Genomic DNA, 26,053 nt, shown 5'->3' with positions numbered 1-26,053 from the left:
TATTAAAGGGGCACTAGTTTTGATTTCTAAATGCAGGGATAGAAATAGATGAAATTATTATTAATAGCATCAGTTCAACTCTGTTTTTAAACAATGGCCCAAATCAGGTTTCTGACTCCATTTCTCCATCTCCTACTCATTTAGCTTTTATTCTCTTATTGGAAAGGTTACTCCCTGCCAACTAGTCCAATGAAAACTATGGCTTCATTAAGGATCTCTTTCGTCAGTAATTTGTGCCTAATGTTTTTAGCTTTCCCATGGGCTGTTGTAGAAAATGGTAAATCTGGTTTAAATGAAACCTGATCCTGTTAATGGTTTAATAGCAGCTGCCACAGGGTTATGGCATTTTTCAGCAGATGACTCTTTAATTTTATATCTAAACTAAGTCTTGCAATATTTACATAAATCATATAAAATATACCTGCATAGTTTTGGCTAAATATATTGTTATAAGGAACTCTCATACATTGTTGGTGGGACTGCAAAATGGTGCAGCCTCTATGGAAAATGGTATGGAGTTTCCTTAAACAATTGCAAATAGATCTACCATACGACCCAGCCATCCCACTGTTGGGAATATACCCAGAGGAATGGAAATCATCAAGTCGAAGGTATACCTGTTCCCCAATGTTCATCGCAGCACTCTTTACAATAGCCAAGAGTTGGAACCAGCCCAAATGCCCATCATCAGATGAGTGGATACGGAAAATGTGGTACATCTATACAATGGAATACTACTCAGCTATAAAAACGAATGAAATACTGCCATTTGCAACAACATGGATGGACCTTGAGAGAATTATATTAAGTGAAACAAGTCAGGCACAGAAAGAGAAATACCACATGTTCTCACTTATTGGTGGGAGCTAAAAACTAATATATAAATTCACACACACACATACACACATACACACACAAACCGGGGGGGGGGGGAAGAAGATATAACAACCACAATTATTTGAAGTTGATACAACAAACAAACAGAAAGGACATGGTTGGGGGGTAGGGGGAGAGGGAGAAGGGAGGGAGGTTTTGGTGATGGGGAGCATTAATCAGCTACAATGTATATCGACAAAATAAAATTTAAAAAAATAAATAAATAAATAAATAAATATATTGTTATAAAATATCAGTCTTAGGCAAGTTTCTATCTTTGTTTATAATTCTTTGTACAAAATTTTTAAAAATCCAAGGCTGTAATCTATTTTTTTTAAAGAAAAGATTATTCATGTCCTAAAATTATTATTATTTTTTAAAACTGAGAGATAAGCTCCATCTCTACACCTGGGGACTCGAAGAGTGACTTGGCCAACCTGGTCACTGTATTCATCTTTATACCTAATAGTATTTATTTAACACTGACAATTTTTTTATACAGTGACATGCATTATAGTGTCAATGAAATAAACAGAGTAGTCACAAAATTAAGTGAGACTATTTTTCCTTCAAGAGGTGAGCCTTGTAATAATACCTCAGATTATCTTTATGGGTAAGATTAGTTTCTCTGGAGTGTAATAGTTTGTTCAACCACTTTTTAAAAAGCATTTATTCTGTGCAAAGCACTTGTTCTGGGCAGGTGAGTGATACAAAGAAGAATGATGGGCATGTAAAAGAATCACTATGATGGAATGTAGAAATAGTTGTACAATAGTGGTACCAGCTCAAGCAAAGAGAAATGAAAATACAGTATATCCCATTAGTTAATGTGTTGCACGCTTGATTTCTAAAGCTCTTAAATTGCAGAATCTTGAACTGGCAATGTTGAATTTGTCTTGTTTGGGTCACATTTTCATGGTGATATTGTTGCTCAATTACCTGGGGCTGAAAGGATTATTTATGTAAATACATCTGGTGGTGAGTTTTCAAGGGCAAACAACAGGAGTACAGAACAACTTTTTACTTAATTCTGTTTTCTACAGGCATCATTGAATACAATGTGTTTCTGGAAATCAAACATCCCAATCTTCCCTTGTTTTAATGTCCTTCCTAGGTACTCCCTCAAAAGAAAGATGTGAAACCTGGCATGGCTTTCTTGTTGGAACTTTTCCTCCTTCGTGGGACGTCAGCTTGCCTTGACCTGGTTGTGGGTTGGACACTCTTCCCTTTGTGTGATAAAAACTTTGATGTAGTGGAGGGAAAATTCAAGTGTCTCCTCCTCCAGGGACATTATGACCAGAACCTTGGCAACTTCAGGGAAATTGAAGAGTGATTTGCCTGGACTTGGACTGCTGGCTGTGCAATCTCTATTTTCAGGTTTGCAATATGATTTTGTGAGTGTGAGAGAATTCAAAATTTTTCTAAAGCTGCTTTCTTCTAGCCTTTAGCATCCTTTCATGTTATTGAAAATTTTAATAAGTATCATGAAATGGTAAAAGTAATTACATCTTAATGCTGATTTCCGATAATGTAGATTAAATTGGTATGTAGATATAAGGAATAAAATTCTAATGTTAGTGAGAAACATAAAGATAATTTAATACACTCTCCTATGTTATGAATTGGCCAGAACTGCCACCAGAGTCCTCTTATTCTCAGTTCACAATCTGTGGCTGCTGGAGCAGACTGTGTAGCTTCATTTCATCAACATGGGGATGGGGCTATGGTATGTTTCCTTATCCTTTGTACTCACTCAGCTTCTGTTATGTATTGAGCGTGACCGGTTTTAGGGATAAAAAGAGATAAGCTGTGGTCTCTGCCATCCAGACTCTTGCCATCTATCTAACGAGACAGATGTGTTCATACAAAAAATAATTAGACTCGCATTTCCACAGGATTTGAGTAGCCATCACAAAACTACCTCCTTTAACCACACCACTTCAATGCACACCGTCTTTTTTGTTTACTTCACATATTTAAAACAACCAACCAAAGAAACAAAAAACACTAGGGCATACACCATTTATTTGCATATGATTGGTATTCTGTCTATGTTCAAACCCAGTCTCTTAGCAGAAATGCCATTGCTTCAATTCATTCCAGGCAATCACCACAGAGGATTCAGAAAAGAAAATGACAGGCTACTTCAAGTATAAAGCATTCCAACAATCTGTAGGCTGCTTTTGTCCTCTGTGTCCAAATTTGTTCTTCCTTATGATGTTTTCCAGGTCGCCCGAATCATAAAATTCCATGAATTGTTCTAACTTACCAACATTTGATTTTATCTGCCTATATATATCTCCACTTACCTCCTATTTATCTGTCTGTCCTCTGCCTACCTACCGATCTAACTGATGGAACTATTAATATGGACATTTCCAAGACACACATGTAATTTTGGCTTTGAAATCAGTAGCTACATATCCTTCTTGTGTGATGGTTTTCCTGTTTCCTATTTATTTTGAGTAGATTATCTGGCATTTTTTTTTCTTTTAGCTAATTCTGCTATAATGTTTTGCTGAAATAGTGAAATAGCTTGTTGGGGTAGTGTAGTGGATTGAATTATGTACCCCCCAAAGCTCACTGATGCTTGAACTGTGTCCCCCAAGTTGTATGTATTAGAAACTTGGTCCCCACTGTGACTGTTAAGAGTGTGGGAAGTCCTATTCCGGTAATTGAAATGTGGAGCCTTGAAGAGGTGATTAGATTGTAAGACTGTGCAGTAGTGAATGGGTTCAAAATGGTGGTCAGGGGTGTGGTTCTGAGGGCTTTAAGAGAGAAGAGAGTCTGTTTCTCTGCTCTCTCTCTGCTTCTACCATCTTGCAATGTGAGACCATGCGTCACTGTCGCCATCATCAGATGGACTTTGGACTTCCCAGCCTCAGAAACAGTAAGCAATAAATTTCATTTTTTTATTTACCACCCAATTCTTTGTATTTTGTTGTAATCAACAGAAATGGATTAATACAGGCAGTCTAGGTATGCTGCTAAGAAAATAACTGTCTGGACAGCCACCAGAAAAAAAAAAGACAGTAATTTATATGAACATGGGACTTTCTTTTTTTTTTTTTTTAATGAGGTATATTTTATTTTAAATACACAGTTCTTTATGAATGTGAATGAAACAAGTGATATATAGTTAATACATTTAACATTTAAATTAATACACCTGCCTCTAAAATACCACAGGGAAACAGTTCTGCTTTCTCATGGGCTTTGTCAGTGTTCCATCAGACCAGGCCCGGTGTTCAGGCACACACAGATGAATAGCTCCACTGTGGTGGTTCACAGAATCAATAAAGTTCAAAATTAAGAGAGGCCATGTTTTCATGTATACTGCATAGGCCATAGAATAGAGTAATTAAGAGTATGGGCTCTGCCACCAGGTGGCCTGATTCAATTTCAGGCTTTAGGGCTGGCCAGTTAGCTTACTTGGGAGAACATAGTGCTGATAACACCAAGGTCATAGCTGTGGAGCCCTGTACAGACCAGCCGCCAAAAACAAAACAAAACAAAAATTCTGGCTTTCTCCATCACTGTGTTACCTTGGACTAGTTATTTAATCTGTTTATGCCTCAGTTCCTCATTCTTAAATGAGGGTGATAATAGTATCCAACTCACAGGATTCTTGTAAGGATTATGTGAGTTGATGCATGTAATATGCTTAAAATAGTGCCTGGTACCTAGAAAAAAAGTTAGCTACGACAATGACATACTTTAGCTACGACAATGACATACTTTATATTGAGATCATATTTAAAGTCGTGGGAATGGACGTCATTACTTAGGGAAAGAATAAAGAGGAGGGAAGAAAAGAGCCCAAGATTGAGCTCTGGTGAACTCCAACTTGTTAAACTCACTTTTTAAATCTCATAATCTTAGCTGTTTTCAGGAGTCAGGTTTGTAAGTAAATGCATGAAGTGACACAAATGCAAGTGGTGGGGACGTGTATGATTGGAGCGTGCTTATTAGAGCTCTGTACTGTGATGCGTTCCTGGAGGTTGGATTCTGTAAAACTGGGCTGTGACCCCAAATTTAGAAGTCACTTTATCGATATAAATAATGTGTGTATAAATATATTATTCATTGGTCTTGCTGGAGGCTTTTAGGGGCTCTCAGGCTTTTGCTTCCTTTGTGTGGTGTGGCATGTACTGACTATCCACATGTAGGCCAAGGAGACCATTCCTAACCAGTTTCTGGTGATAGGAGAGAATCTCCAGAATGCCTGAGTCAGATTACATGTTCTAGAATGGGGCTTGCTAGTGAGTCTGAGAGGATGGGGACACGGCTCAGGATCTACGCATCTCAGGCAGACCTCAGTTGTTGAGCATGAAACCTGATATCATAAAGAACCTCACAGAGAAATGATTCTATTAGGAATAATCTCTATTCAAGCCAGCTTCTCATTAGCCTTCCGAATGAGGCAAGGCAAAGGAGCTGAGGGAGCTACCCTCTGAGCGGATCCTCTTCTACCCTTGCCAGAAAGAGTGATGAACCATCCTGGTCCAATGAGGAGGTTGGAAGCAAGCTGATATTAAAGCATTATGGGGCAAATATATTGATAAGGGAAAAAAGTAAAATATAAAATTGCATGTGCATTATGATCTCAAATTTGTAAAATTTAAGTATGACCTAGAAGAGAAATTTCCATATGGTTAACAGTGGTTATTGCCAAATGACAAGGTAAGTGATAGTTGTTTTCTTCTACATACTTTTTCTTTTTTTTTTTTAAATTTTATTTTGTCGATATACAATGTGGTTGATTATTGTGGCCCATTACTGAAACCTCTCTCCCTCCTCCCTCTCCCCCCTCCGACCCAACAATGTCATTTCTGTTTGCTTGTCGTATCAACTTCAAGGAATTGTAGTTGTTATGTCTTCTTCCCCCCCGCTCCCCCTGGGTTTTGTGTGTGTGTGTGTGTGTGTGTGTGTGTGTGTGTGTGTGTGTGAGAATTTATTTATTTATTTTTAGCTCCCACCAATAAGTGAGAACAGGTGGTGTTTCTCTTTCTGTGCCTGACTTGTTTCGCTTAATATAATTCTTCAAGGTCCGTCCATGTTGTTGCAAATGGCAGTATTTCATTCGTTTTTATAGCTGAGTAGTATTCCATTGTGTAGATGTACCACATTTTCCATATCCACTCATCCGATGATGGACATTTGGGCTGCTTCCAACTCTTAGCTATTGTAAAGAGTGCTGCGATGAACATTGGGGAATATGTATACCTTCGACTTGATGATTTCCATTCCTCTGGGTATATTCCCAGCAGTGGCATAGCTGGGTCATATGGTAGATCTATCTGCAATTGTTTGAGGAACCTCCATACCATTTTCCATAGAGGCTACACCATTTTGCAGTCCCACCAACAATGTATGAGAGTTCCTTTTTCTCTGCAACCTCGCCAGCATTTATCGTTCAGGGTCTTTTGGATTTTAGCCATCCTCACTGAGGTGAGAAGGTATCTCAGTGTGGTTTTGATTTGCATTTCCCGGATGCTGAGTGATGTTGAGCATTTTTTCATATGTCTGTTGGCTGTTTGTATATCTTCCTTAGAGAAATGCCTACTTAGCTCTTTTGCCCATTTTTTAATTGGGTTGCTTGTTTTTTTCTTGTAAAGTTGTGTGAGTTCCTTGTATTTTCTGGATATTAATCCTTTGTCAGATGTATATTTTGCAAATATTTTCTTCCACTCTGTTGGTTGTCTTTTAACTCTGTTAATTGTATCTTTTGCTGTGCAGAAACTCTTTAGTTTGATATAATGGCATTTGTTTAGTTTTCCTTTGTTGGCCTGTGCTTTTGGGGTCGTATTCATGAAGTCTGTGTCCAGTCCTACTTCCTGAAGTGTTTCTCCTATGTTTTCTTTAAGAAGTTTTATTGTTTCCGGGTGCATATTTAATTCTTTAATCCATTTGGAGTTGACTTTAGTTTATGGTGAAAGGTATGGATCTAGTTTCATTCTCCTGCATATTGATATCCAGTTCTCCCAGCACCATTTGCTAGAGAGGCAGTCTCTTCCCCAGCATATAGGCTTGGTGCCTTTGTCAAAGATCAGATGGCTGTAGGTGTCTGCATTGATTTCTGGATTCTCTATTCTATTCCATTGATCAGTGTGTCTGTTTTTATGCCAGTACCATACTGTTTTGGTTATTATAGCTTTGTAGTATAGTTTAAAGTCAGGTAGTGTTATGCCTCCAGTTTTATTTTTTTTGCTCAGCGTTGCTTTGGCTATGTGTGGTCATTTGTTTTTCCATATAAATGTCTAGATAGGTATTTCCATATCTGAGAAAAATGTCATTGGAATTTTGATGGGGATTGCATTGAATTTGTATATCACTTTGGGTAGTATGGACATTTTCACTATGTTGATTCTTCCAATCCAAGAGCATGGGATATCTTTCCATCTTCTTGTATCCTCTCTAATTTCTCTCAGCAGTCCTTTGTAGTTCTCATTATACAGATTTTTCACATCCTTGGTTAACTCAATTCCTAAGTATTTTAATTTTTTGGTGGCTATTGTAAATGGGCAGGCTTTCTTGATTTCTCTTTCTGCATGTTCACTATTGGAGAGCAGAAATGCTATGGATTTCTGTGTGTTGATTTTGTATACTGCTACCGTGCTGAAATCATTTATCAACTCCAAGAGTTTTTTTATAGAGGCTTTAGGCTGTTCGATATATAGGATCCCGTCATCTGCAAACAGGGACAGTTTGACTTCATCTTTTCCAATCTGGATGCCCTTTATTTCCTTCTCTTCTCTGATTGCTCTGGCTAGTACTTCCAATACTATGTTGAATAGGAGTGCTGAGAGTGGGCATCCTTGTCTAGTTCCTGTTCTTAAAGGAAAAGCTTACAGCTTTTCCCCATTCAGGATAATATTGGCAGTGGGTTTATCATATATGGCTTTAATTATGTTGAGATACTTTCCATCTATACTTAACTTATAGAGGGTCTTCGTCATGAATGAGTGCTGAATTTTATCAAATGCTTTTTCAGCATCTATAGAGATGATCATATGGTCCTTTTGTTTGATTTTATTAATATGGTGTATCACATTTATTGTTTTGCATAAGTTGAACCAACCTTGCATCCCTGGGATGAATCCCACTTGATCGTGGTGAATAAATTTACGTACGTGTTGCTGTATTCTGTTTGCTAGTATTTTAGTAAGGATTTTTGCATCTATTTTCATCAAGGATATTGGCCTGTAGTTTTCTTTTTTGGTTGTATCTTTACCTGGTTTGGGTATCATGATGATGTTTGCTTCATAGAATGAGTTTGGGAGATTTGCGTTTGTTTCAATCTTTTTGGAAAGTTTGTAAAGAATCAGTGTCAATTCCACTTTGAATGTTTGGTAAAATTCTGCTGTGAATCCATCTGGTCCTGGGCTTTTCTTTGTTGTGAGCTTTCTGATAACAGCTTCAATCTCCTTTATTGTTATTGGTCTGTTCAAATTTTCTACGTCTTCATGGCTCAGTTTTGGGAGCTTGTGTGTGTCCAGAAATTGATCCATTTCCTCCAGTTTTCAAATTTGTTGGCATATAGTTGTTTATAGTACTCTCAAATGATTCCTTGTATTTCAGATGAATCAGTTGTAATATCACCTTTTTCTTTTCTAATTTTTGTTATTTGAGTCTTCTCTCTTCTTTTTTTTTGTTAGCCATGCTAATGGTTTGTCAATTTTATTTATCTTTTTCAAAAAACCAACTTTTTGATTCGTTGATCTTTTGAATTGTTTTTTGGTTTTCAATTTCATTCAGTTCTGCTCTGATCTTAATGATTATTTCCGTCTGCTAACTTTAGGTTTGGATTGTTCTTGTTTTTCTAGTTCTTTAAGGTAAAGTGTTAGGTTGTTCACTTGCCATCTTTCCATTCTTCTGAGGTGAGCATTTAATGCAATAAATTTCCCCCTTAATACTGCTTTTGCAGTATCCCACAGGTTTTGGTATGATGTATCATTATTTTCATTAGTTTCAATAAATTTTTTGATTTCCTACTTGATATCTTCTTGGACCCATATGTCATTAAGTAGAATGCTGTTTAATTTCCATGTGTTTGTATAGTTTCCAGAGTTTCGTTTGTTATTAATTTCTAGTTTTAATCCATTGTGGTCTGAGAAAATACATGGGATAATTCCAATTTTTTTGAATTTGCTGAGACTTGAATTGTGACCTAATATGTGATCTATCTTGGAGGATGATCCATGTGCTGATTAGAAGAATGAATATTCTGAGGTTGTTGGATGGAATTTTCTGTAGATATCTGCCAAGTCCAATTGGTCTATAGTATTATTTAGATCTAGTGTTTCTCTACTGATTCTTTGCCTAGATGATCTGTCCAATATTGACAGTGCAGTGTTCAGGTCCCCTGCTATTATGGTATTAGTGTGTATTTCCTTCTTTTGGTCTAATAGAGTTTGTTTTATAAATCTGGCTGCTCCAAAATTGGGTGCGTATATATTTATGATTCTTATGTCTTCTTGATGGATCAATTCTTTTATCATTACGTAGTGTCCGTCATTGTCTCTTTTTATGGTTTTTAGTTTAAAGTCTATTTTATCAGATATAAGAATAGCTACTCTACGGAGCTTCTATCTCCCTTGCTGGATGACTCTGTTCTCCATACACATTGGGCTGGGCTGCTGGATCACACGGTACCGGTGTGGTCCCCATGGAATTCCCGCCTCCCCTGCCTGACGTCTCCCTGTTCCGAGTGTGCTAAGCCAGGCTGGGAACGGAGCCGGGTTCCTGCACTGAAGCCTACCTGCAGGATCACGCAGTGGCAGCCCCACTGGGTGTGTGGTTTCTGCAGAGCCTCTTCCTCCCCTGCCGGATGTCTCCCCAATCTGTGCACAGTGGGCTGGGCTGGGAATGGAGCCAGGTGGCAGCAGTGAAGCCTATCTGCCGGATCCTGCAACGGTGGCCCCGCAGAGCATGCGGTCTCTGCGGAGCTTCTGCCTCCCCTGCTGGACGTCTCCCCATTCCATATGCACTTGATGTTATGTTTTTATAGTTTAAATTGGTTGATTTGTGGGAGAGAGTGACGCTAGGGACCGTCTATCGCGCCATCTTGACCGGAAGTCTCTACATACTTTTTCTTTTTCCCCAAATTTTTATGAGCTTTCAGAGCTGTAGATGGTAGTGAGCTCTCGGGAGCCTAGGAGTTCTCTTCTTGGCAGTAGTGAGAGCAGTTCAGGGTGAGCTTCAAAAAGGTGCGGGAGGAGTCATAGAATTGTGGGGGCTGGCAAGTCAAGGATTCAGGTAAAACTTGATGTTGCAGTCTTGAGTCCAAAGGCTGGAAACTCAGGCAGAACTTCTATGTTGCAGTCTGGAGGCAGAATTTCTTTCAACATGTGCCTTTCTATTCATTGTGGAGACAGCACCATCCTAGGATAGATCTGATTGTATAGTAGAATCATGTGAGAAGTTTTAAAAATGCTACTGCCTGAGCCCTATTCCCAGAGATTTTGATTTAATTGATTTGGGAGGGGGTGAGTGGGAGGCTCAGGCATCAAAAGTTTTTAAAAGCTTCTAAAGATCAGAATCAGTTATATAAATAAACCTGAAAAGGAAAACTATTATAAATGAATGCAAAGAAGCTGTTGAAAAATCCCCCAAATTTTGAAGATTAACAGATATCGTACTACCAGTTGATTATTTTATAAAAAACTCGTTATAAAATGTTTTTAAAATTGGTAACTTGAATACTGTACTGAGTCCAAATAAATTAAAAATTAGAATATTGCCATAAGAGAAAAGAAATTTTGGTATAGATATTATGAAAGGTATCTATAATTTTTAACTAACTTTTTCACTGATTGTTACCTAAAATTTGCTGTTCTACAAATGACAACCTGGAAAGTTAGTACTAACTTTATTTTTATAGAAGACAATTTAAGTAGTACTGGTATTAATCATAAAGAGAATTTATATTTGAGATTAAATCAAGAAGTGATACTTAAGTTTACAAGGTCAGAAAAGTGGTTATTTGTTAAACAACATTAGAATAATTTGATTTGGCAAAACCTACTTGAATATGAACATACTAGTAAAATTTTCCTCTTTTTGTTTTCTGACTTCCCATTAAAAAAGAAATGTTGTGGGGGAAAAAGTAATATTATGATTTATTTGCAGAGCCCAGTTGGCCATTATCCATTAGAGATGTAGGTAATTTTCCACTAATGTTATTATTAGGTAAACAATAATAGACATTTTCGCCGTCTGTGTATTTCACAGGGGAGTGGGTAAGTCTTATTAATGACATTAGTAGCAGTATGCAAGATGTGTCATTTTCTAATTTAAGGCCGAATAAGTAGGAATGTAGGTGCTTCTCTTTCATGAAGATGAAAACAAACAAAATTCTTATCTGGAAATCCCACTTTCCTCATGTGTAATTCTAAACTATGTGGATTTTTCCAATGAGAGTTTTCTCAGACGCAAAGTTTCTGAACAAGTTAATGCTGGAGTTACTAAAAAAAAAGAATGACTTGGAATTAGGAAAAGAAAAGACAGGCAGTGCAGAGATGAAACAGAAAAGTGGTTTTTGCAATGCAGCCTTAGAAGACATTAGAGGAAACATGTCAACCCAGGTAAATCCTGACCATTTCCCCCTGGTTGGGTCAGTCAGTGGTAGGAATCTGCCACAGTCAAAGAGGGGCTGGCAGAACCAGGGCACATGGCCTCATTATGACCTCATGTGCTCTCTCATGGTGATATCAGGGACAGTACTGGGGAACATCACCCTGAGCATAGGAAGAAAGCTGCAGACAACCTGGATTCAGCCCCCTTTGCACACGTGTGTAAGGATGCAAGAGGAAAAATTATGCAGGAAAGATAGACTATAACTCCTTTCCAGAAAACATTTTCTGTCAATTCCTCACTTTTCAGAATATTTCGTTTCTCATATGATTGATTATTGTCTCCAAGCAAGTTATTATAAAAATTTTAAACATAGAGAAAAGCTTCAAACAATGCATAACAATCCTCCATTCATGTACCACTAGATTCTATAATCTTGTCATCTCTTTTTGAACTTAAAATATTATTTCTTGGAGATAGTAAATACTCAATAAATATTTGCTAATTCCATCCCACTATGAATGTTAGACAACAGTGTTATCTGGAAGAAGAAAATAAAGAAAATTATAGGTTGAAACAAGAAAAAAACTAATACATATAGAGCAAATGGCCGTATCTGAGGGAATTATGTAAATAGGTTAATATAAAGAAATGCATTTTTCGTAATTCACAACCAAACAAAAGGTTCCGAAAACAGAATTATTGACCTTTTCAATTCTTCCAATTGTCTCATTGTTCTAAAGAAAAATTACCTGAATGTGTAATATTGTCAACATTTTAGATAACAGATTTTTTTCTTAATAGGTGATTAAACTTCCTTATATTCGGATGAACACAAAAACAAGGAAAGCCACATTTGGCTTTCGCCTGAATTTTCAGTTTGCTTAATGGCTAAAGCAGAGAAAACAGAATCAGGCATCAATAATACAGCTGACTCTGCAGAGAAAGAAGCAGAGAAAAACACCTGTGCCCCAGTGGATTAAGAAGCTGTGTCTGCCCCACACTCTTCTCAGGGTTGATTGATTTTTTTTTCCCCCCAGGATTCTATTGATAATGTTTCAGTTTGTGTTATATAAAACTGGGTAAGAAGTATTAAGTCTTTGTCAATGTTAATATTAATTATTTAATATTATTAATATTAATTATTTTATATACCATATCACTTAAAAAGAACGTAATCATTGACAGGAATATGAGTTTTCACATCACATCGTCTGTTACATAAGTAAATATAAAATTACTTCCTTGAAACATGAGTCTTTCACTACGGCCTTAGTATTTTAAAAATATGGACTTTTGGTCAAGATGGTGGAATAGATGGTCCCCAGCATCACTGTCTCCCACAAATCAACCAATTACAACTGTAAAGAAGCAAGAACAGCCAAGCTGGGGCACCTAGAGCTCAGGGAAAAGGAGGAGAGACCCACGGAGTGCCCGAAGGCCGGAGAAGCCACAATGAGAGAAAGAAAGAACCGCTCTGACTGTTTTGAGCCCCAGCCATGTCCGGGCTGGAGCTGCTGAGTGCATGAAACAGGAGCTGGCAAAGGCCAGAGCTGTGCCCTTCAGATGAAGTTCTTGGAGGCAGCAGGGGAGAAGAGGGCCTTGGTGGCCCCCAGGCCAGCAAGACAACTAACAGGGTTCCTGTGAACCCACATAGGACTAAGGAGCAACAACAACTGAAAAAAAGGAGCCACTTAGAGGCTGGTGGATCATTGCAAGGGACTGAAGCACGGCCCATCCCATGGGAAGTGTTTGCAGCACAGGTAGGGGGAAGATGGGCCCACTGGGGGAACACTGTGTGGGGCACAGCAAGGACAGCTGATCTGCACCCCACTCAGCACAGGACCACTCAGAGGAGACTGGTGAGGAATTAGAATTGCAGGGGGTGCAGTTTGATGAAAAGACTCAAGCCCAGACCAGAGTTTCTACACAACCCTGATATACAGGATCTCATGAGAGCCAGAAGTACCTATAAAGTCAACCATTAAACCCTGAGCTGCCCAGAAAGCCTTCCCTAGAGAAACAGCAGCAAAGCAGCAATTTAGCTCAACCACACAGCTCAAGTACTGGTCCCCACAGGAAGATCCCCCATTGTAGACATAAGCAAAGGACAGCAAATTAGTTCCAGTGCTGAGTTTAAGTGGTGGGAACAGCAAATAATCCAACACAGAAATGAAAGTAAAAACAAAGTACTCACAACCAGAGACAAAGTTTCATATTAAATAGCAAAAGTCCCATTTCATCAAAGAATACCTATAGCACCTAGAAGGACCGGAAGTCCCCTGGGATTCCAAGCCAGAAATGGGGATGGCCAGGGGCCTCAGCCATGCCACCTGACACCCACAACTAATCCTGAGGGTGGGGGCTGAGGGCCTCGGCCACACTGGTCCGACATGCACAACCAGCTCAGTGACAACCACTGACCACTGAGTTGCAGCAAGAAGGGCCCAGGGTTCCCGAGCTGGGGTGGTGGGGGTGAGGGCTTTTGCCACACCTCTGGACATCTGCTCCCAGCCCAGCAATGACCAGGACACTGCAGGAAGCCACCTGGTCTCCCCTATGGTAATGGGGGGGGTGTGACAGGCCTCAATCCCACTCCTCCTCTTTCCTCCTTCTTCTATCCCATTTCCTTCCCCTTCCCCCCCACCAACTGCTCCACAACAACATCCTAGAATATTAAAAAAATGATATTAATAAAAAAATAAAAATATGTTTTTTAGTTTTTTGGGTTTTTTTTTTTTGGATAGTTTGACTTCTTTTGGTTCTTATTTTTAGATTTTAATCTTTCTTGCATGCTTGCAAGATTGGTAACCAAAACATGGCCACGAAAGAAAATGTTCTCAAAAGAAAGTTCTCAAATAATGTAGTTAATTTTATTATATAGTTCTTTGTTTTCAAAGACTGGTTTAATCAAGCACTGAATAAACAAGTAAAGTTTTAAAAAATATTCCATCTATAAAAGTTCCCCTTTATAGAAGAGATATATTAGAGATTGTTATCTTTTTCACAAAAGGGTTATTTCCTTTACGGAAAGATTACAAGTTTCTTTAAGGAGGTGGGTCCTCTAGTAGCAATAGTGGGGGATAGATTGGCAATGACTGCAGTAAAGGAACAGATGTAGTGCTACCCGCATAGCACTGCCACTGCAAGTATTGCCACTGGTAATAAGCCCTGGAGTAAGCCTTTAATTTTATTTTTGAAATTATCAAATATTTCAAACATGTCATACAGAAAGTAACATAACATACACCAGTACCCAGTTCCCAGCTTTGCCAGTTTTTACTATTTTACCTTATTTGCTTCACATCTTTTCTTTTAAAACGTCTTACATGTGATTAAGTCCCTGTGTGAACTCCATTCCAAGCCCTCTCTGATTTGTGACTGATAATTTCCATCTCTATTTGAATATGTTTTCTGTATATATGTAATCATAAACAATGTATAATCTTTTTATCATTTTAAGCTTTATATAAATGTATCATACTTCACACCTTCTGCAACTTTTATTTTCTCGGAACATTGTCTTTGAGACTCATCTATCTCTATACCTGTCTCTTTCTAGTTTATTGATTTTATTGCTGTATAGACGTCCTTTGCATGATTGTAACAAAATTTATTCTTGTGATTTATGTTGTTTCCGGTTAACTCTATTGTAAGCAAGGCTACGATGATTATTCTTGAGCATGTCATCCTGTGCACACAGGTGAGAATTTCACTAGAGAATATACATCCAGGAGAGGAATCCCTGAATCCTTGGGCACACATTTTCTAACAGTGACACCGCACTGTGCCAAGAGATGTGTCAATTCTTTCCTAACAGCTATGTAGGAGAATTGCTTTGGCCCACACCCTTTCCACCCATGTACTGTCAGATTTTTAAAATTTTGCCAATGCAATGAAACGATATCTCTTTAATTAGAATTCTCCTAAATACAAGCACATTTGAGCTTTTTTTGTCTCGCCCATGCCATATATTTCTGTTAACCATTTGGGTTTTATCTTCTGTGAATTGCCATTGCCTGTTCCTGTACTGTGTCCATTTTTTCCTTTGGGTCATTTTTTTTTTCTTCTCATTGATTTGTAAGAGTTCTGGCGGTAATTTTTGTCATTTTTCTTAGGAGGAGTGAGTGGAGGGAAACACATTTTTTAATTTAATTTTTGATTGTTATTGATTATCCAATAATTCCATTTTTTAATTGAGTTCATATTTTAAAAAATGAGCTGAGTTGACTTGGTCATGGCATTATATTATATTTGTAATTTTTAAGCTTATTTTCTTCAGTTAAAGTTTTATTGAACAGACAATACATTCACATTGTTCAAAATAAAATCTGCCTCCACTTCTGCCTCTCAGCAACCTAGTTGTCCCTGGAGGAAACCAGTGTGTTTTTTGTGTATTGTTTGATAGGTGTTTTATGTATCTATTTAAAAAAATAAAAATATTATTATAATTTGGAAATACAACTAAATCTATAGTTACGTTCCTTTTTTCATTTCCAACATTGATTAATACTTGCCTTCTTTGCTTCTTTTATTAGTTTTGCTTCAGTTTGATCTTTTCACTCATTTTTTTCAACATACATCTGCTGCACTTATCTCCATGAAACCACTCCACTGATTTTTTGTTTTCTGTGTACGATTTTGCTTTCTCATATTTATCTTAGCTTTTTTATTGGCCTACTCTTATTTTCCTCAGGGTTACTTTTTTAATCTTTTCGATTATCTCATTTCATTTATCTTCAGTCTTTTTTATTTGATAAATCACCAATCATGTCTAGATCTGTTCATTATAATTTTATATTTTTATATTATATCTGTTCATTATCATTATAATTCTGTCAGATAATGCTTTAGAAATTTTAAATCCATCAAGTGTGTACAAGTTTATAATTGTTAGAGTTTTGGAGATGTTATTCTTTTCATATAGATGTTGTCTCTTTCTTTATGTCTATTAATGATTTTGAATTTACATTCTATTCTTCTGATATAAATACTCCCACATGAATTGTTTTTTCAATGGTATTTTAATATTATTTTTCTGCACTTTATTTTAAAACTTTAAAATATGTCTATGGTACTGTTTGGGTTTGTCTTAGCAGCATGAATCTTGATTTTATTTTTATATTCAAGACAAGTAGATAATGTGTGTTTTTAATTGATAAATTTAAATTTTTTGAAATTATTCTTGTTACTGTTGTATTTGTACTTGTTGAAAACATCTTCCTTACTTTGGTTGTTTTTGTCCTTTTGGTGGCTGGCCAGCACAGGGATTGAACCTTGGACCCTGGTGTTATCACCACCACACTCTAGCCAATTAAGCTAACTGGCCAGCCTGAAAACATCTTCTTCCCATTTTATATTTATCATCCTATTTCTTTGCTTTTTTTTTTCAGTCCTAGCCAAAAATTTATTTATATGTAGACACTGTGAATAGAAAGGGTGTTATAAATCAGTGTAGAATAGATAAACTATGAAAAATTGTTAGGCTAGCCATGGAGGAAAAATACAAATATATATCCATACTTCACATCATACACAAAAACAGATTAAAAACATTAAGTGTGAAAATCAAAACTTTGAATACTTAACAAAAAAATATTGAAAACACTGTTACAATATTAGTATTAGGGAGAATTCTTTAAAGCACTATTCAAAAAACCCAACCCTTAAAACACTGATGATTGTGACAGATTAAAACCAAATCATCTATATGACCAAAAAAAAAAAAAAAAAAAAAAACGGTAAAAATGTGTGAGAGGGTATTTGCATTAGATACAGCAGACAATGGATTAATGTGCAGACATATAAAGAAGTCTTACAAATTAATTAAAATTTAAAAAGGGTCTAATGGATTTGAAACCTGGTCCAAAAAAAAAAGCAAAAATGTTTAACATCACTAATAAGCAAAAGGTGCAATTTAATACCATAACCAATTATCACTACACATCCACCGAATGGCTGAAAAGATGCTGCTAAGGCCAAATGTTCACAAGGGGTGGGAGTGCAAGTTGATACAAGCTCCACGGCAATTTGGCAATAGCCCGATTGCTCTATGTTTCTGGCAGGAGAAGCTCTGGCTCACGTGCTTAAGGACCTGTGCATTGCCTGCAAATAGCAAAAGATTGTAAAGAACCTAACTGCCTCGCCACTAGGGAATGGATAAACAAACTTATTTTCTCCCCTATATGAAAGAACTAAAATGAATGAATCAGATCTATACTATATGGAATATGGCTAAATTTCGAAAACTAATGGTAAGTGAAAACATTAAGTTGCAAAAGGTTACAATATACAACTTATATAAACTTTCAAAGCCCACAATATAACCATATAGTTTATGTATATAAACGAACATAGTAAAATTTTAAAATTATGAAGTGGCATGCTAACCACAGACTTTTACTACTTCTGGGGAGAGTGAGAAGAAAAAGAAATAAGGGCTCGATTTAGTCTCTAATGTTTTATACTTTAAAACCTAAAACAAAATGGTAACTCATTGATGGGAAATTGTTAATATCACTTTGAAAAAAGCGTGGGAGAAGATGTTTGCCTCAGATGTAACTGGCAGTGAGTGCTGGGTAATGATAATTTTCACCATTAAGATGAAAACATGAATATTAGAGCACATGAGGAGGAGAAAGCAGAGTCAGTGAGGTAAGGGGACCCACTAGGCAGGACGTAATTTACATACTGAAATAAAATGCAGGCCAATTTGATCTCAGAAGGTAACTTAGACACTGAAATAAAATGCAGATCAAGAAGAAATGCCTTCAAGGACCAACTATAATCCATTGATGCAAATCCCAATTCAACAGAACGAAATAAAACCCAGCAACCTATCACATTCCCCCTTTCTCACCACATAGCCCCCACAGATTTTCTAGATGACAGTTAGTTGTGTGGGTGAAGTTCACATTTCTTTTTTATCCTGAGCAAAGTACTGACACCTCATTTCCTGGTTAATTTGCATCACTTCTCCCCAAAACAACTATATCTATCACTCAGTGAATAAAACATGTGTTGAATCTCTGAATATAAACAGCATTTTGCTAGGGATTATGGAGGAAAACAAGACAATTAACTTTACTTCTGGCTCGTATAATCTATATAACAAGCTATAACATAGTTATTATTTATCCCATTTAACAGAGAAAGAAATTGAGATTCAAAGAACTTAAGACCTACCCCCAAATCACCATGCTGGCGAGTTGGCATGAGCCATAACTCAAACCTGGTTTTTTAGACAACCTCAAAACACACCCACTTTTCACTATCTATAATGCTCTCTCAAAGCCCGGGGGAGACCTTCTAACTTTCCTACTCTTATTGTTCTGTGAGGGCTGTACTCACCATACCCGTCGTATTTTTCTATAAAACCATAAAATGGAGCCAGACTAGAAAAATACAGTCGTAACTTTTCAACCAGTAATTGCTCTTCTAGCAATGATTTAGAAGATAATTAAAGAAGAAGAAAAAAAAAAAAAAAGCAGTTCCAGACCAAGGAGAATAAAAAAAAGATTTTTAAAAAGTTTAAGGAACAAGTGCTGGCCCATGGCTCACTTGGGAGAGTGAGGTGCTGACAACAAGTCAAGGGTTAAGATCCCCTTACCGGCCATCTTTAGAAAAAAAAATTTTTTTTTAAGGAACAAAGAACTAAATCCTCCACACCAAGGACCATGCCAAGAACTATATAAATTTCCATATATAATTATCACACTAGCACACATAATATAGGCATCATCAGGAAATGTCGGTACACAGGCTAAGGAACCTACCTCAACTCATATCTGAACCCAGGCAGTCTGATTCCCGAGCAGGCTTTGTTAATCACTTTGCCACTGTTTTATAAACTTTTCTGGGACCCACAGTGAGAGATTAGATTTTACATCATGATCCAATATACATACATACATATACGCACATATACACAAAGTAAAGCAACTTCTAAAACACACCACCTTAATAACATGTAGCAAAAACTTTTTTTAAAGATACTGGTTTTGAATCATAAAATTTTCTCATGTCCTACAATTTAATAAACTCTGCTTACCTGCTTCAAAATACAGTATTTATTATAACTACAGTAGCAAAAAAAGAAAAAAAATGGAACTAAGTGGTCAGCAACAGAGCTGAGTAATTGTGAATATAAAAAAATTATCTAGAGAAAATATATTATGTACATTATAAAGACTTTTATTTTTGCTCACAAACTGAAGTAGTTAAGAGACCAGATAATAGCTACTTTGCTTTTATTTTCCTGGCACCAAAGCAATTTACTCGTGTTCTTTCCTAAATATCTGTTCCAGATCATAGTACAGTTTTCCAGTTACTAAGCTAGCAAAAATTTTATACCAAAAAAGGTAAAACAAATCAAAACAAAATAAATGCTCTTCTAATCTGTTTATAAGTGAAAATTTGGAACCAAACAACTCACAATATTAAACAAACAAAACTCTGCCAACACATCCTAAAGCTACACACATTTAGGCGTTACAGAAATATGCTCCCTCCGTCCCTCCTATCCCTAATTCCTTCAGCACTGTGTCTTTGGGTCCCAGACCCTTGTCCCAGGAGTCCCTCTGAATCCATTTCAGATTTCAAGAGGATGGGGCTCGGCCACTAGGCTCAGGCGCAGGTCGGGCCCTCTTCTCCTCATCTGACAAAGCTTCACAGGCCTTGGGGTCTTGATTATGCACTTTGGCCACAAACTTGAGAACTTTCATTTTGCTGGTTTCTAGGTTGGTTCGCGGGCCCCACTGGAATTCATAGTCTACAGGATCAGTGTGGGGTGTCCGCCGGGACTCCAGGTAACGCTGCCGCACAAAGTCTTCAGTAATGAGTTTCTTTGGATCCCCCCAAATTAAGTGCTTCTTGGTGGGGTACACCCCCAACCGCCGCAGAAAGTCCCAGACTTCGGTCTCCTTGATAGTGTTGCCCTTCATAAAGATAAGCCCTAGAGCCATCCTCAGGAGGCCGGTGGTGGGTGTGCCCTGATCGCCCCTCACCTCGGCATCCTCCTCCACGGGTTCCAGGGCGTCCATCGGGATGTAGCGGTTGCTCTCGGGCTCAAGCTCCACCAGCTGGTACCCGAAGACGTACTGGAGGCGCTGGGCAGCCAGTCTGGGGAGGTCCACGAAGAGGTCCTTGTAGTCTCCGACGACGTGCTTCATTACGTCGGTCCGCCTGACCGGGATCTTCTTCCGGTCCTTAACCAGCAAGAACTGCAGCGGCTCGGCCGCCTTCAGCTCTAGCTGCTTCTGGGTCCTGGGACCCGCGGAGGGGGCGGCCTGCGACGCGGAGCCCAGGGCCTCCTGCGAGCCGCCCGGCCCGCGGGACGTGCTTGGGGCCTCCTCAGCGACGCCACTGCTTGGGACCCGGGGGACGCGGCCGGGGCTCCGTTCCTCGTCCTTCTCGGCCTGCGCGCTAGAGCGGCCCCGGCGCCTCGGTTTCTGCAACAGTCACCGGCGCCGGCTCGGTCTCCGGAGGACGCGCGGGCGGCCCGGCGCTCGCCCTTCACGGCAGCGGCAGCAGCGGGGACGGTAGGGCGAACCTATTTCGTTGCTTTTGAAAAACACTTCCTTTCCTGACTTTCTCTTTAACCCCAATTTTTCTTTATTTTGTTTATCTTCTTCTGTTTGTTATCTGTAGATTTTATTTTATTTTTATTGGATATTATCCTTAATTTTCTCATCTACATATTTAACTATAAATTATCTTTAAAAACTTAAGTTCATTCCATATTTTTGTTCTCTCCCTGGAATGACAAAGACTTTTAGAAGCTTCAACTACCCACTAAACAATTCCTCTTACTCTTGCTATTGTTACCTATGCTGTCAATTCCACTTTTCTATTAAACACAAAATTTAGGATTTTTTTTTTTAATAAATAGAAAATTAATTTACTGACTCGTATGATCCGATATCTGTGCTTTATAATATTTTAAATATAGCATGTCTTCACTCTGGTTCCATTTTTCTGCGTGCCAAAATAAATCTTTAGCAATTCATTTGGAGTTTGGATCTCTCTTAGTCCTTGTATGGCTGAAAGTGGGGTTTTTTTTGTCCCCCACTTTTGATAGATTGTTTATTATGTATAAAGTTTTAGGTTAGTAATAATTTTCTCTTACTATTTTTTCCACTGTCTTTTTGTGTCCATAGTGGCTGTTCAAAAATCGCTCTATACTGGGCAACCACTGGAGGATCTTAGGAAGGGAAATGATATATTTTAATTTCTATTTTAGGTAGATCTCTCTGGTAGCTTTTAAGAGGCTTTATTTGAGGATGGCGAGTTGAGCACCAGGTCAGTTAGGAAAAGTTTAGAATAGTCAAAGTAAAAGATGAGGTCCTCGATTAGGACAGAGAGTAAAGTTGGAGAAGAGAATATAAATTCATAAAGTATTAAAGAGGTGCAATGGAATGACCATAAGAATAAGAACAACACTGTTGATTGATTGGATATGGATGGCGAGGAATAGTAAAGGATGATTCCTAAGCTTTTAACATGGGCAGATGTGGATATCAACCAGCGGGTGATAGGAAATAGAGGAGGAGAGAAAAGATTAGAGGAAAAAACATGAGCTTGATTTTGGACCTACTGGGTTTGAGGTTTCTGCATTATATTCAAATAGAAATGTTCAGAAGACCATTGGGAAAATGGATGTGAAGCTCAGGAGAGAGCAGGAGAGAAGGGAAGGACAATTTGTCCATAAAGGCAGCATAAGCATGGAGACTGTAGCTGAAACTGCTATGTGGTTGAGTCCGGCCAGGCAGAGTGTGTGGAGTGATGAGTGTGGGGCTGAGGGCACAGCTCAGAGAAACAGTGATGCTTTAGGAGAAGGATGCTGGGTCCCTATCATTATGACCAGATCCAAAGCCTACACTGCTTGTTTTCCTGGATGACATCTGCCTTTCTGTCTTGTTCTGCCTATCAGATGGCAGCACAGAGCTTCATAGAGAGTGAGAGATATTTCCTAAGTTGTGACTGGAGCTTTCCAAGTCCCTTGGAGATTATGCCTTGTTGGGCCAAACACAACTCCACTGATCACCAGGGTTAAGTCCTGGAACTCTTGCTTTCATTAGAAGCAGGTCTCCTATAAATCTCAGGATTCCTTCTTCACACCTGACCTGCTTCCTTGTGTGTAAGTCAACATCATCAGCTAACGATACCACCACATTCACCTTCAGACAGCTAAATATCATGTGATAGACTGGTATATACCTGGAAATGTTGTGTTGAAATTTTATACACAGAATACATGTATATCAAATTATGTCACTGGCTTTAAACAAATATTTGTAAAAATACATTAGAAATGAGATATATCTTGAAGCTTGGTAATAAAGGCCCGAGTGATAAAACAACTTGATCAAAGCATATTGTTTCTCACACTTTACAACTTGGATTTGATTTACTTGTAGCCAGAGGAGAGAGGAGGTGACCAATGGCGTGGTCTGGTTTTGGTGGGTAATGAGTACAGCTAATTGTCCTCAAAATGTACAACTTTAGCTGACTTTAAACATTTTATGTTGGAATTTAATAGATTTAAGGCTTTAGTTTTTTTTTAAGGCAAATATCTGAGGTGGATCACAATGAGTGTCTCAATATGCTTAGTGTATGTATTAGTCCGTTTCTGTTGCTTATAACAAAATACCCGAAACTGGGTGATTTATAAGAAAACATAATTTGCTTACAGTTTCTGAGGCTGGGAAGTCCAAAGTCCATCTGGTGGTGATGACAGTGACCCAGAGGTCTCACATTGCAAGATGGTGGAAGCAGAGAGAGCAGAGCAGAGAGTAACCTCCTCATTCACTCTCCTTTTAAAGCCCTCAGAACCACGCCCCTGACCACCACTTATAATCCATTCACTCCTGCCTGGTCCTACAATCCAATCACCACTTCAAGGCTCCACCTTTCAATTACCATAATAGGATTTCCCACCCTCTTAACAGTCACGATGGAGGCTAAGTTTCTAATACATAAAACTTGGGGGCTACAATTCAAGCTTCAGTGAGTTTTGGGGGGACACAATTTGATCAACTACATTCCACCCCTGGCCCCCCAAACTCATGCCGTCTTCACATACAAATACACTCATTTCATCCCCAAAGGGGATGAGGCAAAGGTGAGAGGGTGGGGGCATCATATAAGGCCAAGGCACTTGATAGTTCAAAAAGGAGCAAAGGGTGCCATAAATGGGCCCTAAGCCAGAGACCACCAATGTGAGATTTAGCCTTATTCCTCAAATCTTCACTATGGCATTTTTTTCTTGAACCATAACTAATAGTATCTCCATGTACCTTCTCCTAGGTTTTTAAAAAAACATCTTTTCCCCACCTTTTTCATACTTACAGATCAGGTGTCATGTGTGTGACTAATTTCTATGAAATAAAGTTTTTATCAAGTGTGGTGAACTAGTTGTTGGGAAAACCAAGAATTCATTATCTTGACACTCTTTTTCCGCATAATCCACGTCACATTCAATAAGACCAATAGTTGTTGGATATGCAGTTTGCAAATGTTTTCTGCCAGTCTGTAGTTTGCCTTTCATCGTCTTAACAGGGTCTTTCACAGAGCAAAGATTTTTAATTTTAATCAAGTCCAATTTATCAATTTCTCTTTGTATGGATCATGCTCTGGATGCCAAGTCTAAGAACTTCTTGCCTAGTTCCAGATTTCTTTCTAATCTTTTTGTTCTAAAAGCTAATGCATTCCAAGTTATTTTTATATAAGGAGTGATGTTTAGATAATTTTTTTCTGATAAATGTGTAATGATTTCAACATAATTTGTTGAAAAGGCTGTCTTTGTTCCACTGAATTACTTTTGTACCTTTCTTAGAAATCAGTGCTTGGGCATGTTTTTGTGGACTTCTTTCTGGCTTCTTCGTTCTCTTCTATACCACACAGGCTTGATTACTGTAGCTACATACAGTAAACCCTAATATCAGGTAGATTAATTTCTCCCATTTATTTTTCTTTTTCAAGCTTGCCTTATCTATTCTAAGATCTGTGCCTTTTCATATAAATTTTAGAATAAGTTTGTCTGTGACTAACAAAAAAACGTGCTGGGGTATTGATAGGACTTACATTAAATTTATAAAACAATTTGGGAGAAGTGACATCTTTACTATGTTTGGTCTTCTAGTCCATGAACATGGTATGTCACGACTCTAGTTACTTAAGTCTTGTATTATTTCTTTCAACAACATCTAATTCTGAGCACAAAGATCCCATACTTGTTTTGTTAAGCTTATTCCTAAGTATTTTATTTTCTCTGGAACAATTTGAAAATGCTATAGTGTTATTTTGTATCTTGCAGCCGTGCTCAAGTCACTAATTGGTTCTATGAAATTTGGGGGTAGATTTCTTAAAAATTATTATGTAGGCAATCATGTCATCTGCAAAGAGCAATAGTTATATTTTTTACATTCCAAGCCGTATGCTTTTTATTTCCTTTTCTTGCCTTATGTTGAATAGCAGCAGGGAAAGTAGACGTCCATATTTTACTTCTGATCTTTGGAACAAGCATTCAGTCTTTCACCATTATATGTGATAATGGCTGTCGGCTTTTCAGAGATGCTTTTTATCTAGTTGAGGTAATTACCCGCTATTTCTGTTATCACAAATGAGTTCTGACTTTTGTCAAATTTTGTTTTGTGTGGATACATATGATCATATGATTTATCTTCTTTAGACTATTCATATCGTGGGTTTCGAACAATGAAACCATCTTGCGTACCTAAAATAAATCTCACTTGGTCATAGTGTATAATTATTTTTATACATTGTTGAAATTAATTTGTTAATATTTTGTTGAAGATTTTTGCATCTAATCTGCTGGGAGATATTGGTCTGTAGTTTGTTATTCATGTCTTCTCTTTGGTTTTGGTGTCAGGGTTATAAAGTCCTCATAAATGAGTTAGGAAGTGCTCTCTTCTCTATCTTTTAAAAGATGGTGTAGGATTCTTCATTCTCTTGTAAATGTTTGGTAGGATTGTCTAGGGAAGCTATCTGTGCCTGAAATTTTAAAAGTACAAATTCAATTTATTTAATGGTTATAGAACTATTCAGATTATTTTATCTCAGTTGAGTGTTTATAGTTTGCAGTATTTGAGGAATTGATTCATTTCTTTTTAGATAGTTGAAGGTATGAGCATAAAGTTGTTCAAGTTATTCCTTTATTTCCTTTTTCAATGGCTGCAGTACCTGCAATGATATCCCATTTTATTTCTGATATTGGTGAGCTGTATCTTCCCTCTTTTTGTCTTTGTCAGTCTTGCTAGAGGTTTATCAACATTACTGATTTTTTGAAGAACCAGCCTTTTGTTTTATGGATTTTCTTTATTGTTTTTCTGTTTTCAGTCTCCTTGATTTCTGTGTTTTTCACTACTATTTTCTTTCTTCCACTTGCTTTGGATTTATTTTGCTCTATTTCTAGGTTCTTGAGGAGAGATCTTAGGTTGTTGATTTTTTTCTTTTCTGATGTAAGCATTTAGTGCTAAACTTTTCCTGTCAGCATTGCTTTAGCTGCATTCTAATGCAGCTATGCTGCATTTTCATTTTATCCAGTTCTGTATCAATTTTTATTTTCTTTGAGACTTCCTCT

The 26,053-nt window shown here is 37.7% G+C and overlaps 1 protein-coding gene across 1 annotated transcript; it reads right to left on the bottom strand.

The window, feature by feature from the left end:
- Positions 1–19,943: 19,943 nt before the first annotated feature.
- Positions 19,944–20,846, bottom strand: LOC134378922 (non-structural maintenance of chromosomes element 3 homolog; the record flags this gene model as incomplete). Its single annotated transcript, XM_063098220.1, has 1 exon — positions 19,944–20,846. A coding segment is annotated over one exon (798 nt), but the record flags the coding sequence as incomplete, so codon positions are not given.
- Positions 20,847–26,053: the final 5,207 nt, after the last annotated feature.

This window comes from Cynocephalus volans, chromosome 5 (genome assembly GCF_027409185.1).
Source record: "Cynocephalus volans isolate mCynVol1 chromosome 5, mCynVol1.pri, whole genome shotgun sequence".
Lineage (NCBI taxonomy): Eukaryota > Metazoa > Chordata > Mammalia > Dermoptera > Cynocephalidae > Cynocephalus > Cynocephalus volans.
The sequence above is the reverse complement of the archived record's forward strand: the minus strand, read 5'-3'. Positions and strand labels throughout refer to the sequence as shown.